At 41.5% G+C, this 13,368-nt stretch overlaps 1 protein-coding gene across 1 annotated transcript in view; it reads left to right on the top strand.

The window, feature by feature from the left end:
• Positions 1-1,807: 1,807 nt before the first annotated feature.
• The window catches only part of PTPRR (protein tyrosine phosphatase, receptor type, R), a 75,676-nt gene continuing 64,115 nt past the window's right edge, over positions 1,808-13,368 (top strand). The window contains exons 1-2 of the mRNA XM_010151177.1: positions 1,808-1,922; positions 5,277-5,432. Of these exons, the coding sequence (XP_010149479.1) occupies positions 1,818-1,922; positions 5,277-5,432 (261 nt within the window). The 5' untranslated portion in view covers positions 1,808-1,817. The remainder of the gene's footprint in view (positions 1,923-5,276; positions 5,433-13,368) is intronic.

The raw sequence follows: 13,368 nt of genomic DNA, 5'->3' as shown, positions 1-13,368 counted from the left end.
CCAATCCAAACCATTCTATGATTCTGTGATAAATTAACATTATCCCCATAACTCAGGATAACTGACTTAGACAAGCAGTTTCGCGCTCTTTATACCATCCCGATGGATCTCTAGGGACCCTCATAGCAGCCTTCCTGTTTCAGCAACAACTGCCTTTCTTATTTACCCAGGATCCTCAGAGCAGGCTGTCAACTTTAACTGTAGTGATGGCTTCACAGCTCCAAACCCACTCCTGTCTGCTGTGCTGCTCAAGTGCACAGTGGCTGGAGTGAGCCAGTCTGGGGAACAGGAGAAATGGTGCTCAGATCTGCTGGATCTCCACATGTCCCCTCTCAAGATATTTCTCTGTTTCAGTGACAAAGCTGGAGCAGTTTTATAGCCACTCAGGATGTCTGTCTAATTCAAGAAGAAGCAAAGGAAGAAGATTTTGCATTTTGAAAATGCCAGGGTAGAAAGAGTGATTTAAATTCAAGAATCCTATAATACTTCTGGCTGAATTAAATAAAGCTCAACTGTATGGTGAAAGCAGATCTCTGTTGATGCATCATGACCTGACAATCCCATTAGTGTAAAAAAATGAGAAAAAAAAGAAAAAAAAAACCCCAAACCACTCAATACTGACAGAGAAATCAAATTGACAGTGGAAAGGGAAAGTAAATATTTTATATTTTACATAACTTACAAATACTTACTTTTAAATAAAGAGCAGCAGTCAAACTGTGTGATGCTGCTTTTCTTTGCTAAAAGAGTTGCCTTTCTTTCTAGACCATAACCATATTCCCAGTGTGATGTCTGACCCATGGATGTTTAATTCTCTTTATGAAGCTCTGGTTAGGAAGGAAGAATACTTGCTTGGATCCCCAGAGCAGCAAGCTGGCCCATGGCTCTAAATAGGAAGTTTAAAATAAAAAATTCTTTTCAGCTCCAGTCAACTGGCTCACTCAGAACTTACTAACCTCCTAATTCAGAAGTTGCCAGAAACATTGGAAGCCTTCTGGGACTGTCTGATATGTTCCTCTTCCCTCCCTTCTCCGCTACATATTGTCTGTGAAGGGGTAAAAGGGACCCCAAAAAACACATGGAAGTACTGACCACCAGGCATCATGTGAAGATCCCATATCTGGGTCTTCTTGGAAACAAGATTTGAATCTAAATCAAATGGGTGAAATTCCACTGGCTTCACAGGAAGGATTTGAACTTGAGGAAACATTTAAATTTCACTATGATTCTGACATGAAGATAATGCTTCAGTGATATGGTTGGTCTCTGCTGAGAATTAATAGCCTTCTCTGACTCATATGAGGAAGTTTTAGGAAATTCAAGCATGTGGAATGTATCCAGAATGTTTCTTTTTTGATCTCAGAAACTGCTAATCAAAATTAAAATTGTGTAATTTCACTATGTCTGACTCATTCTTCACCTGCAGGGAGAATTGGTAAGATAATATTCAAAGCGAATCTTCATTGTGTAAATCTCATTCTTTAAAGGTGAATCGATGTTTAATGCTTCACTTTCATTTTTAATACAGTAATTGCGTTATCTTGAACACTGTGACTTGTCCAAGGAATTTAGCCAAAAACCTCTGGAACCTGTTTTGAATGTAGTTGAGGAAAGGTTGTACTTTGCTAATGAGCAGCATTTAAGATGCTTTAATTTTCCTTTGGAATTATTCTTTATTGGGATGCGAATAGATTGCACAGATTATCATTCTGGGAAAAAAACAATTAGTGAACAGTACCAGACATCAAGCATCTTGAGAACTGAACATGTTGAGCAAGGAGTTCACTTAAACTGGTTTTGTTTTTCAGACACTGCAAATGGATGTAAACAAGCTGAATATCACATTGCTTCGGATATTTCGCCAAGGAGTGGCAGCAGCACTGGGACTGTTACCTCAGCAAGTTCATATCAACAGACTCATTGTAAGTACCAAAGAGCTGTGTATAATAAAATGTACCTGGTTGTTTTTAATACTCTTAAATTTATTTTCCTGTCACTATGGAAAAGTGTAATAACATAGGACAGAAAAATACTTTTTCCAGGTTTTTTTTTTTTTACTATACAACAGAAAAATAGATCTCCTTTATAAAATGGGTTAAATTTTCTTCTGAAAGGAAACTATTCTCAGTTACAGTCTAGAGAAAAATTAACTCAGATAAATATCTCTTGTGTCCTATTCATAAACAAATTGCTTATCCCTCAGTTTTCATTCCAATGCAGTTCTACATCACATTCATTAAGAAACACTTATTCAAGTTTTGTTTCTCAAAGGTTGAATATTGCTCAGAAAATACATGTGATTGCCTTTCAAAGGCATCTTCACAATTTATCCTCAGACTTTCCATTAGGAAATTAAATATCTTCTCACAATATTAATACTCATGTTTTGCTATTCAGCTGTAACAATCTATGCTCAGTTATAATCTTGTAGAGTATGGTATCATATTTGCAAAAGTCAACAAATTTGCTTCTAGCAACAAAGATTTTTTTAAAAAGCAATTGTTATTGAGTGATTTTCTGTGTGTGGTTAGGAGCATACATCCTTAATACTCTTGCCTTCTTACAACAGTTCTGCCATGAAGCAAAAAAACCCAACATCATGTGTGTATTCCTATCATTCAGTTCATGTGGCAGAGGGAAGAAGAGTTATTTAATTTTATTCTACAGGCAGGTTGAATATTAGGGAAGAAAACTGACAGGTTCAGCATAAAAGTATTTCCTGCTTTGATAGCTTGATAGGATCATATACATCAAAAAGGATTATAAAACCCCTTCAAATAATGTCTCCATGAGAAGGGATCACACAAGAAGCACAGCCGAAAAGATCAATAGGAATGCAATGCAACCCTTTTCATGTTCACCAGGGATGTCACTCGTTCCTGACAAGTGATGCTAAATCTCCTTTGTCCCCTGCATTAACCATAATGAAAGGTTGGAAGACATATTCAGAGAAAAGCACAATTAAATGAGAAATGTTCCAGAGTTTGGGGTGCGTATTTCAACATACTAAGTCACTTAGTAGCTTTCTCACTATGCGCTGTGGAAATTATGTAACTAAGCAGAAGAAATATGCTGTTTATTTTCCCACTGACCCCACAGCTTTTCCTTTTCTCCTCTGATCTGTGATCCAAGGGAAGAGGTAATGTCATTTCGCACCTGCATAGTTCAGAATACAGTAAGTACTATTAATTAACTGGTCCTCCAACATTTGTAAAAGTCTGCTATGAGTTAATATTTTTATGATATAAGGAAGAATGCAATTTTACCCTATTTTCCCTAAAAATCACACACAGAAAATCAACATTCACAAGGAAGAAAAATACCTCTTAGGAGACATTATTCCCACTTTGCATCCTTCTAACATGATGCAGAGTGCTGACAAGCAAGCAGGGCACATCAGAACTCATCTCACGTCACTTCAGCCTAGTCTGAGCTACTCATCCAAGCACCCTGTAAAAGCAATACAGGGAAAGGTAACTGCAGAAGGAGAGGCATTGAGATCCCAAGTTTTTTAGGATGGATAAAATCATTCTCTGGGGATGCCAGTTTCTCTCCACTGACTTTGGAGGTAGTTTGGATGACTGCCAGAGAGGTGAGCTGGTGCCCTCGCAAATAAGCAGCTCTCAGAAGCGATCAGGAGTCTAGCAGCCAGGATGGGGTTGGGCACAGGGAGAAGGCAATGCCTGCTAGCTTCTGACATGTAACAACACATAGCGTGCCAGGAAATAGTAACTGGGCATTCCGAGTGTCTCCTTAAACTTTCCAGTAAATCTTCCTCCCATAAAGGCCTTTTAAAGGGCAGAGGAACTCCTACACAGAGGAGGTATGAAAACAGTGGGAATGCTGCGTCTCTACCAAGCCTTGCCTTCTGCCTGCCACCTACACCCCAAACCAGCCACCTACCTACCTGCATCAGAGGCCAAGTGGGACCACAACCCCACATCAGCTTCTTCAGCCTCATTGCAGTCTGCCTGGAACTGTCAGTCCAGACCTCTAGGTCTGTTTTCATTTCTCTCACCCTGCTGATCTGAACAGCGCCACTGAACAATGCCCAGTCCCACAAGTAGCCAGTGTCCTTACCAGTCTTTTGAGCAGGTAGACCGGTGGCACATGTGAGAGCAGAGAGGGCAAGTTCAGGGTAAGCATGTTTGAAAGCATCCCTTTCTGTGCAGCTCTACTTCTGAATATCAAAACTGGACATTTTAAAAATAGCAAAAGATGTCTTTTTCTTCACTGCAGCACAGATAATATTGCACATTCAAGGTGAGGGGACAGAGGCAGAGGAAACCAGGATTACCCCTGTATGAACTGGTATCTCCCGTCCCATGACGGTGAATGGTGAATAACCAGATGGGTGAGTTTCTTGGCTGGAAAGGCAGCTATGCAGGTAGTAGCTCCACACTTACCTTGTGTGCGTGCTACCCCCCAGGTCTGGGCATCACAGCCTCATCTAAGTTGGCCATAGCCCTGGGCAGCCTGGGTTCCCACACCCTGTTTGGACACCACCACTGTCTGGAGCACTGGTCCCAGGTGCTCTTCTAGTCTATTACAACCAGAGGAACCCTGTGGCAGTCTCTCATTTTGCTCCCTTGCGACACAATGAGCATCACTGACATCTTTAATACAGCACCCCTTGGGCTACTGGGACTGCATCAAAAACCAAGGCAGGAATTAATAAAAGGAAGGTCAAGCATTCTCAGCTTACCATGTAAACAAAACTTTTCTGGTCCTTTCATTTTGTTGTGCCATTTTAAGCACTTGCACTGCAGTTGACTAAAAGGACTTTATACTTCCTTGTGGTATTGTGTCTGCAATGTGTTGACACAGGCTTAGAAAGCAGTGCCAAAATACCACAGCGTTATAGTGAACGTTCCTGTTTAAGGACCACCTTCTAAAACAAGGCTGCATTTCAGCTCAGATCAGATGAACTAGCTGCTAAAATCCCTGCTGGCACTTTGCCCTTGACACTGTCCCATGGCTCCTCCCCTCACCATGTTACACTGACCTGTCTTATTCAAGGGTACTAAGACTCGGGAAGAGGGTACCTTGTCAGTAGTGGAGACAAAGCATTCATGCCCACGTATGGTATTTGCATTTTCTTGCACAGTCAGCTGGGCTTTAAGGAGTCAGGGAATAGGTATACTCTCTTCACAGAGCAGGTTGCAGCCTTTATGGTCCATGTTTTTGTTTTGGAATTATAGTTACAGTCTACAGACAGCAGAGATTATTTAATTTCAGACCCTTCCTTTGATTCTGCATTATTTTTTTTTTTTTAGGGAAAGAAGAACTGTGTGGAACTGTTTGTGTCCCCACTGAACAGAAAGCCAGGAATTTCTGAGGCTCTCCCCTCTGAAGAAGTGCTGCGTTCCCTTAATATCAACATTTTGCATCAGAGTTTATCCCAGTTTGGAATAACGGAGGTCTCTCCTGAGGTTGGTTATCAGTTTTCTAACCTATAGTTTATTACAGATCAGGCAGTTATTACATCCCTGGTAGATTTCAGGCTGGGGTTCTCAAGCATGAGGCAGAAAGTGTATAAGCTAAGATGGCATTACTGCTGTAAGGCAGTTATACAGCTAGCCCTGCTAAACTAAATATTTAGATTAGATATCAGGAAAAAATTCTTCATGGAGAGAGTGGTGAGGCACTGGAACAGGTTGTCCACAGAAGCTGTGGATGCCCAACCCCTGGAAGTGTTCAAGGCCAGGCTGGATGAGGCTTTGAGCAACCTGGTCTAGTAGAAGGTGTCCCTGCCCATGGCAGGGGGGTTGGAATTAAATGGTCTGTGAGGTCCCTTCCAACCCAAACCATTCTATGATTCTATGATTCATTAAGCTATTTAAAGCATTAAAATCCAGGTCCTCCTCACACATCTGAGTTACCACTGAAATCAGCATTTAGATCCTAAGTATGCATCAGTTGCCTTAAAGTAAATGGGCCCAAGGACTTTTCGTCTGTTTATGCGGGTCAGCAGGTATAAAAGTTTCCATAGAGAGATAAATGAAATGCAGATGTCAGGTGTGAGCATTACTACCTGTGTAACTTGTGTCTGACGTGATTTTGAAAAACTGAATTTGTACATTGTACCCATGCTTCTTTCTTTTCTCAGGAGAAGTGAGAGATTTATTTTGTACACCTGCTCCAAAAAGAGGGCAAAAATAAAACTTGTAACTATTATTTGTATGACTACATCCATTTTTTGGAAACAAAAATCTGTTTCAAAGCAGAGACTGCACTGCCATCTCCACAGTGTCCCAGACATTACCAGAGAAATGGACATCTAATTCTGGGCTGACCACTTGAGCTATGCACAGCAAATGAAAAAAAACGGAGGCTTTTAGGAAAGGTAATCACTGAGCTCATGGACTTGGTCACTACACATTGCATTTTATTTAGTGTCTTAGAAGATTTTACTTGTATGTAAAGATCCACTGAATTCAGTGTGAGGTCTAAATAACCTCAAACAAATTATCAAGGATCAGCATTTTCCATGGAAGCTCCCATTTTGACAGAGGAAATGTCTATGTCCAAAAAAGTGGGAAAAAAGAGAGGTTCTGATAAGCTGTGTTTCCCCCTATGGGTAAGGAGTTCCTGGTTTTTTGCATCCAGAACTATGTTTGAGCCACTGCTGAGTTAGTACTGACTGTTCACCTGTATTTCTACTGATTAGAAATGCTTTTGCTCATTTTAAGTATTCTAACTCTGTTTAAGAATCTAGATGTCTTTGGTACAAAAAATGAAATATAAAACCAAGGCCAGCTTACTGCAATTTTACATGCCCTACTACAGCAGTGTGCCACTAGCAGTAGGAGCAGATTCTCAGTTTTTAGCTGTTCTAACACACAACAAGGCCATGCAGTGCTGTCCAAAGGCCCAATGACATCTTTGTATCACTCATCAGCGACCTGGGCTAAGCTTCCTTTAGGTCACAATTTCCTTTATTACTGAAGCACGAGACTGACAGTTGTGTTAGATGCAGTTATCTGTTCCAAGTACTTCAGTTACAAGTAACACTTCAGATAGACATGGGACAAGAACGTATATGAATAATAGATGAACAGAGAAATGGCATCAAGCTATGAAGAGATGCTGGAAAAAACCACAGTGCTGAACTCAAGACCTCATCTATGTTAGATGCATTCCAGTAATCTGGAATGCTCAGATATTTGAATTTTCTCTCTGGGGAAAAAAAAAATTGAGACAACCAGACAGAATCATTGAAAAGGGCTGTTAGAATGAAAGTTGTGTCTGACTCTAATACTGATATTACAGTCTAATACTAATAATGTCTAATACTGATAATGTCTAATACTGTTGGAGAAATGAGATTATTTTAATATTTCAGTTGCTAGCAGATCACACAGCTAAGGCCCTGATCCTGAAAAAATCGTGCAGATATGCACTAATAGGTGATCCTTTCGGATCTCAATAAATTGTTTACATGTGTAAGACTTCACAGAAAACAGCAGCTAAAAAGACAACAACATATAATCTTTACTTGCTCAACTACTAACCAGGTATTTACTCTTCTCTCAACTTGCTCTAAGAACAAATTGTGCCAAACAAAATAACAGTGAAGAAAATCAAAACAGGCAAACCTTTGAAGGAAGATATAGTTGCACGAAGTTTTACATAGCTTTGACATAGATAAATAATCCTAATTAATTCATGAGCTAAGAAATTAGATGCTCTTCCTCCAAAAAGTCTGAATGCTTCACAACCAGTATTGTATGTGAACTCACAGTGTATCTGTGCGGAAAGGAAGAATTATCCTCATCTTTCTAGGTGGGTGAGTAACACAGAGGTGTTAGGGCAGGAATTCGTCTCCTTTTTTAGCTGCATATTTCAGTATTAGCTGCCTGAGGCTTGAAAGTCTGCTGGCTCTCTCTGCAGCAAGGAGAAAGGTAGAATCACATCCAGTGGGCAGTTCATCCCGTCTCTGAGATACATTTCCTGAGATTGCTTGGTTGACTCTTTCTAACAGGGTTTAGGTTAAACTAGACCCCAGCTTAGAGGGTAAATGTTGGGGAAGGTTACCCTGTCCTAGAAGACTTCACCAAGATTATGTAGGAAAGTCTTTACCAGGATTATGTAGGAAAACCCAAGTGGAAAACTGAAGCTCTCTGCTTAAAGTCTCAGTCCATGTGATACCATAAACAGCAAAAGTCTCAGTGGATGTAGGTGACTGGAATGTTTCCAATCATTCCAGTAATAACTTTCCAGTTCACATCTGCTAATGCATTAATTACTGATCAATTAACTTGCCTGTATCAAAATTCATATCCTTGTTTCTTATTCTGCAGTAGCTGAAAGAGCAGATTCCCTGTATGCCTTTGCTGTAGGAACCACTGGAATCCTTTGCTGCCTGCTGTAGAATGGATTGTGTACCTTTGGGAATATGAAAATTTAATTTGATAGAGCCAATGCCCTTTCAGGGATCCAGAGAAATGGCAATACCTTCCATATCTCCTTTCCCTTCCGACAGTCAATTGTAGTTGCAGCATTTGCTCTTTTATTAGGGTTTGTGCCTGAAGTGAGATTCAGGGTTGTGTTCTGCTCCATGGTGTGCAGCAGGGCCAGGAACAGACAGCCCCAGAACAAATTAACAAATTATTGCTTGTTGGTGGGACTAACTTTAATGACTCAAGCAGTCCATGTTATTACGAGGTGGGAATCCTGACTTCCTAATGTCTTCAAATTGTGCTCAGGGAAAAAAGAAAATACTATTGGATTTCAGAGCTTAGTAGAGTTGGAGCAAAACATGAAGTGGTTTTGAATGACAAGAATAACTGAAGTTAGAGTAGGTAAAATAAGGGTTACTGTCTATTGAGAGATAAGCTAACTTGCCAGCTAGGAGATGTGGCAGTAAAGGAGAATTTTCCAGAGTTCATGCCAAAATTATGCAATCCCAAAATGTACCATTATAGCCTTCTTGCACAAGGCTTCTGTTGGTTGCCTTTGAAGTGTGTGATATTAACTTCTCAGAGAAGAAATCAAAGGAACCAATCATGCACTTAAAGCATACAGAAACCATAAGTCATTGTAAGGACAAGTGATCAAAACCAATAGCTTAGAAATTACAACAGCCTAGACCGACAAAGGCACCCGGGAACAAAGCAGAGCACAAGGACGTGCTCCTGTGATCCCGCCAGGCAGACGTAGCATTACACCTGCGTGGGTGCAACAGCGCACCACAACAGGGACAGGAGCCCTTCATCTGACACGAAATCACAGCACTTCTTTATTGCACACGTGTGTAAGGTACAGTCTTTGGGGAGGCTTTGTCATGGGAGATGTTAAGTGGCTATTATCCAGTGTCCTGGGAGTCTGAGAGGGGACCCACTTTCCTGCATGTTTTCACTGGGTCTGGCAGTGATTTCTTGGCAGACTTTCCTAACCTGCCTTAGCTGACATAGTTAAAATAGCAGAAAAAGCAAAGCAATTTAGTGTGAACTTCAATGAACCCTTTTTGATCTCAAGTTCGATTCTCGGATCCCTGTAAGCTTGCCTCTGAGCTCAGAGCTACAGCTCGCCACGCTTCCATTAGTGTTTCAGCCCAAGGAACTAATTGGGGTTAATTGACCCAATTTGCAAATTCACCTATTTTCCAATGAATACTTACCTTCCTGGTAGCTCCTGATACCCTGGTGGGATCCTCCAGTCACAGGTTTTACAGTGATGACTTCAGGTCAGTGTCTCTCTTGTTATTATCAAAAGCTGGCTGCCCATTTTACTTGTTAGTAGAAATAATCTACTAGTTTTCCATATTAAGACCAGAAAGGCCAGAGTGGATTGTTTATGTCTTTTTAAAAAAATAGAAGTTTATAAAAGGTAGTTTTTCTAAACCCACTTGTTCCAGTTCAGAACAGAGCAGATACCTGTGCAGGCACTCTTCAGTAAGGTTAGTGATAGCATGGGGTTGCTGAGAATACATTGATTCTTCCCTGTCTTGAATTATGTGGAATTTAAACTGTTTAAATTAACCTGGCTAATTCTGCCTGAATGACTCACCTGATTGTGGAGGCTCCCTAGGGAATGGAGTCAAACATTGGAGAATGATGCTCTCAATGGTGTGCATGATGATGAGCCTTTCTCCCTGTAGCCAGGTTTGCTCTGGGACCTGATGATGTCTGAGCTACTGGAACTCCCCTGCCAGCCCACATGCTATGATATTCCCCCAAGTTTATCAGCTGTGGCTTTTTGGAGCTTAGTCTGAATTTATCCTCTTGCCCTCTGATGGCAGTGGTATAGTCTGACTCCTCAACAACTATCCAAAAGTCTTAGTGGATTCTTAGGCAGGAAAAGACTCTCCACGGGGTGAGAGAAATGTGGAGTAACACCAGTCAATTAAGACACAGCACGTGTCCGTGTGGGAGGCTCATTGCCTGTGGTCATGGACAGAAGTCCTCTTTTTTGCTTTCTCCACAGCATTTGGCCATCCTGTGAGCTGATGTTTCCTGGTCGTCGACAATTTGTAGTAAGCGTGGCAGCTGCCGTCGCTCTTATCAGTTGTCCCAGACCAAGGAACAAAGTTCTGGATGAGCAGCACTGACATTTCAGAAAGCAATTCCTTATTGTGGGTGTGAAATGACTCAGTTACTGTAGGTCACAGCCTCTTCTGTCATTAGGGTGCAGCTTAATTCTGCTGTCCTGCAATACTGCTCACTTAGATCCAGGGGAGGGGTTTCCTTGGTTTGGTGAAGGTTCTGCTTCAGTGTTTCTGAATGGTGTGTGAGATGTTAAAGTTGTGGCATTCATTTTTTTACCCTCTTTACAGCACCAGTTAATACCCTTTAAACTTTATTTTTAGAAAGGAAAATCAGGGAAAAACGTATCCTGAACACGCGTACCATTAGGCAGACATCACAGAGATTCTCCTAGACCCAGACAATGTATACAAGGTCTATTATAAAATATTTTAAATGTTTTGTGACACTACTGTATTACAGTTAATTAAAATCTCTCACCCACTGAGTTGAAAAGTCCTATTAGCTCTTCATTTACTTTTTAGTGTATTTGACCTTTCAGTGAAGGTACAAAACCCCCCCATTTACTCACTTACAAAAGGTCAGCATGGCCAATACTCCTTCAACTCCTGCTTTTAATCTAGATTTCCACCTGAGAGATCCGAAATGCCAGAAAGCCATCAGGTAACCTACCCAGGGTCAAACACTTCGTTTATCCTTTATAGCTGCTGCTGTCACCATGCGATTCCCATGGAGCTCAACAGAAGCAGTCCCGAATGCGGAGCAGCTGCAGTTTTGGGCCCTGAGCCAGTCCTGGGACCAGAGTCCTGTGCCGCGAGCACAGCAGAATAACCTTGCTGTGCTGAGGTAGCAGATTGCACGGAGAGCTGCACCCCGTGAGAGTGGCAGTGCTGTTTGAATATGTTTAGGAACAGTTTTTGCAGAAATACTTGGCAAGATTTCCAGCTTATCTTTGAAAGTCCTGGTTTTTAAATTGCTCACTAAACACAAGACTGACACTGTGGAACCTTGGTAAACTGTCAATACCTGCAATACTTTTAAGGCCAGATCATCAAACACACACACAAATACACTAATTTTACAAGGTCTGTTTCTGTACTTTAGCAGAAGGGGGTAAAAGCTTTCCATTCTGGTCCATAGGGCCATGACTTCCAAAGAAAACTCTGCTTCATTATGCTTTCAGTTCCAAAGCAGTCAACTCCTGGTTATACACATGCATTTTTTTTTTAGCAAGCCAGTCTCTGTAAATCAACTGTGCTACCAAACGCTTCTCCAAATATTTGCATTTTATGGAAGTATGATCTGTGAATTGTCTTGCATCTGCATTGACTTTAATCTGCATTATCCTGGCTGTTTTCAAAGCAAGGAGGACACAAACCTGTGCTGAAAGGAGGACCATGAAAACTCTAGTGGGACCCAGGATGCAGCAGGTTTTTGTCAGCTTGTCCTCTGTTCCCCAGGCCATAATCTCCTGCTCCTCAGCAAGCCCTTCCACATTAATTCCATTTCACCAGGGCTTTCTATGTTTGGGAGGCTGATGGGCACAAGGAGTTTGCTTGATGTATTAACTGTTCAAAACAGCAGGCTAATTGGTGGCTAAGCAGACCTTGGAGCATGAAGTACCCATGTTATGTGCTAAAGGGTCCCTGCAGTTATAAAGGTCCAGCGAGCAGCCACTCATCTTTAAATGGGGGAAGTCTTTGTGGAAAACTCCCAGTTCTCTTACATGATGTCCACAGAGAGGAAAAAAGGCCACCTTGAGATGGAAAGACAACACACTAGTTCAACAAGCAGTTTAATTAAAGGGAATTTCAGCAAAAAGGAAGCACCAACAGCTTGAACATTTACAGTGGAAACCAGAATTTGAGAAAGTAGTTTTTACTCAGATTGACAACTGTACTGAAAATACACAATGAAGAAGAGAAAAGCAAGTAGCTGAAAATTGGGAGAGCAATATCTACTGAACTGATGTCGTGGAAACACTAGGTGACATACTTTATTCTAAATAATACATTGCAGTTAAGCTGGGGGTACATGTACCCTGCTTCTACTAACAAATCTCTATTTGGAAACATTCTGGTAATTTAATAGCCTAACCAAGTCCCCACACTGCAATAAAGCCAAAAATAAATGCTTTAACAATTATTATTATTTCGTAATCCCCAGGAGTTCCCCAGGAGTTCTGGAAATTTGAGTGTGCACAGCTGTTTTAGAAATGTACTATAAGCAGGAAACCAAAGATAATGAGATTACTTTAATCATAATCAGAATTATAGATAGATGGATAATGAGATTACTTTCAGCATAATCACAATTTTTTACGTATGCACATGTTCATGTGTGTGAAATCAAAAGGTGACAGTGTCAGGGCTTCCCAGCTCACGGAGGCAAACCAGCGAGTCACCTGCTCTTTGCTCCTGTGTCAACTGTAAACAGTCCCGAGGCTGGCACGTGGGTGCTGCGACCGGAGATAAGCAGCGGGGAGAAGGAGGCAGGGTGAGCGGTTCCCCCATCCCACGCGGGAGCACTGCCCCGCTTCCTGACGAGCCAGGTAGTTTCCAAGAAAGACCTGATTTGAACAAGGTCTTGTTTGGTTAGCTTCACCTGGCCCATGACGCCTGGTGGAGGATGATCTCAGCAGCCGCGGAGAAGGTCTCAGATCATCTTGCGTAGTGTTAGGACGCCGGCTCGCACAGACACAGAGCGCAGGTGGGGTGCCTGGCCGAGGTGGGTATGCACATAGCAGCATTCAAAGTGTGTGCCATATACTGTGGAATGTGAACTGTGACAAAGCTGAGGAGGGTGATTAATGCCCAACGAGAGCTATTTAATCTGCGCACGCTACTGTGTGACTTTTTTTCTCTTCCTCTTTCTGTTTTAT

This window comes from Eurypyga helias, unplaced genomic scaffold (genome assembly GCF_000690775.1).
Source record: "Eurypyga helias isolate BGI_N326 unplaced genomic scaffold, ASM69077v1 scaffold31184, whole genome shotgun sequence".
Lineage (NCBI taxonomy): Eukaryota > Metazoa > Chordata > Aves > Eurypygiformes > Eurypygidae > Eurypyga > Eurypyga helias.
Note: the sequence above shows the minus strand (reverse complement) of the source record. Positions and strands in the feature narration are given on the sequence as shown.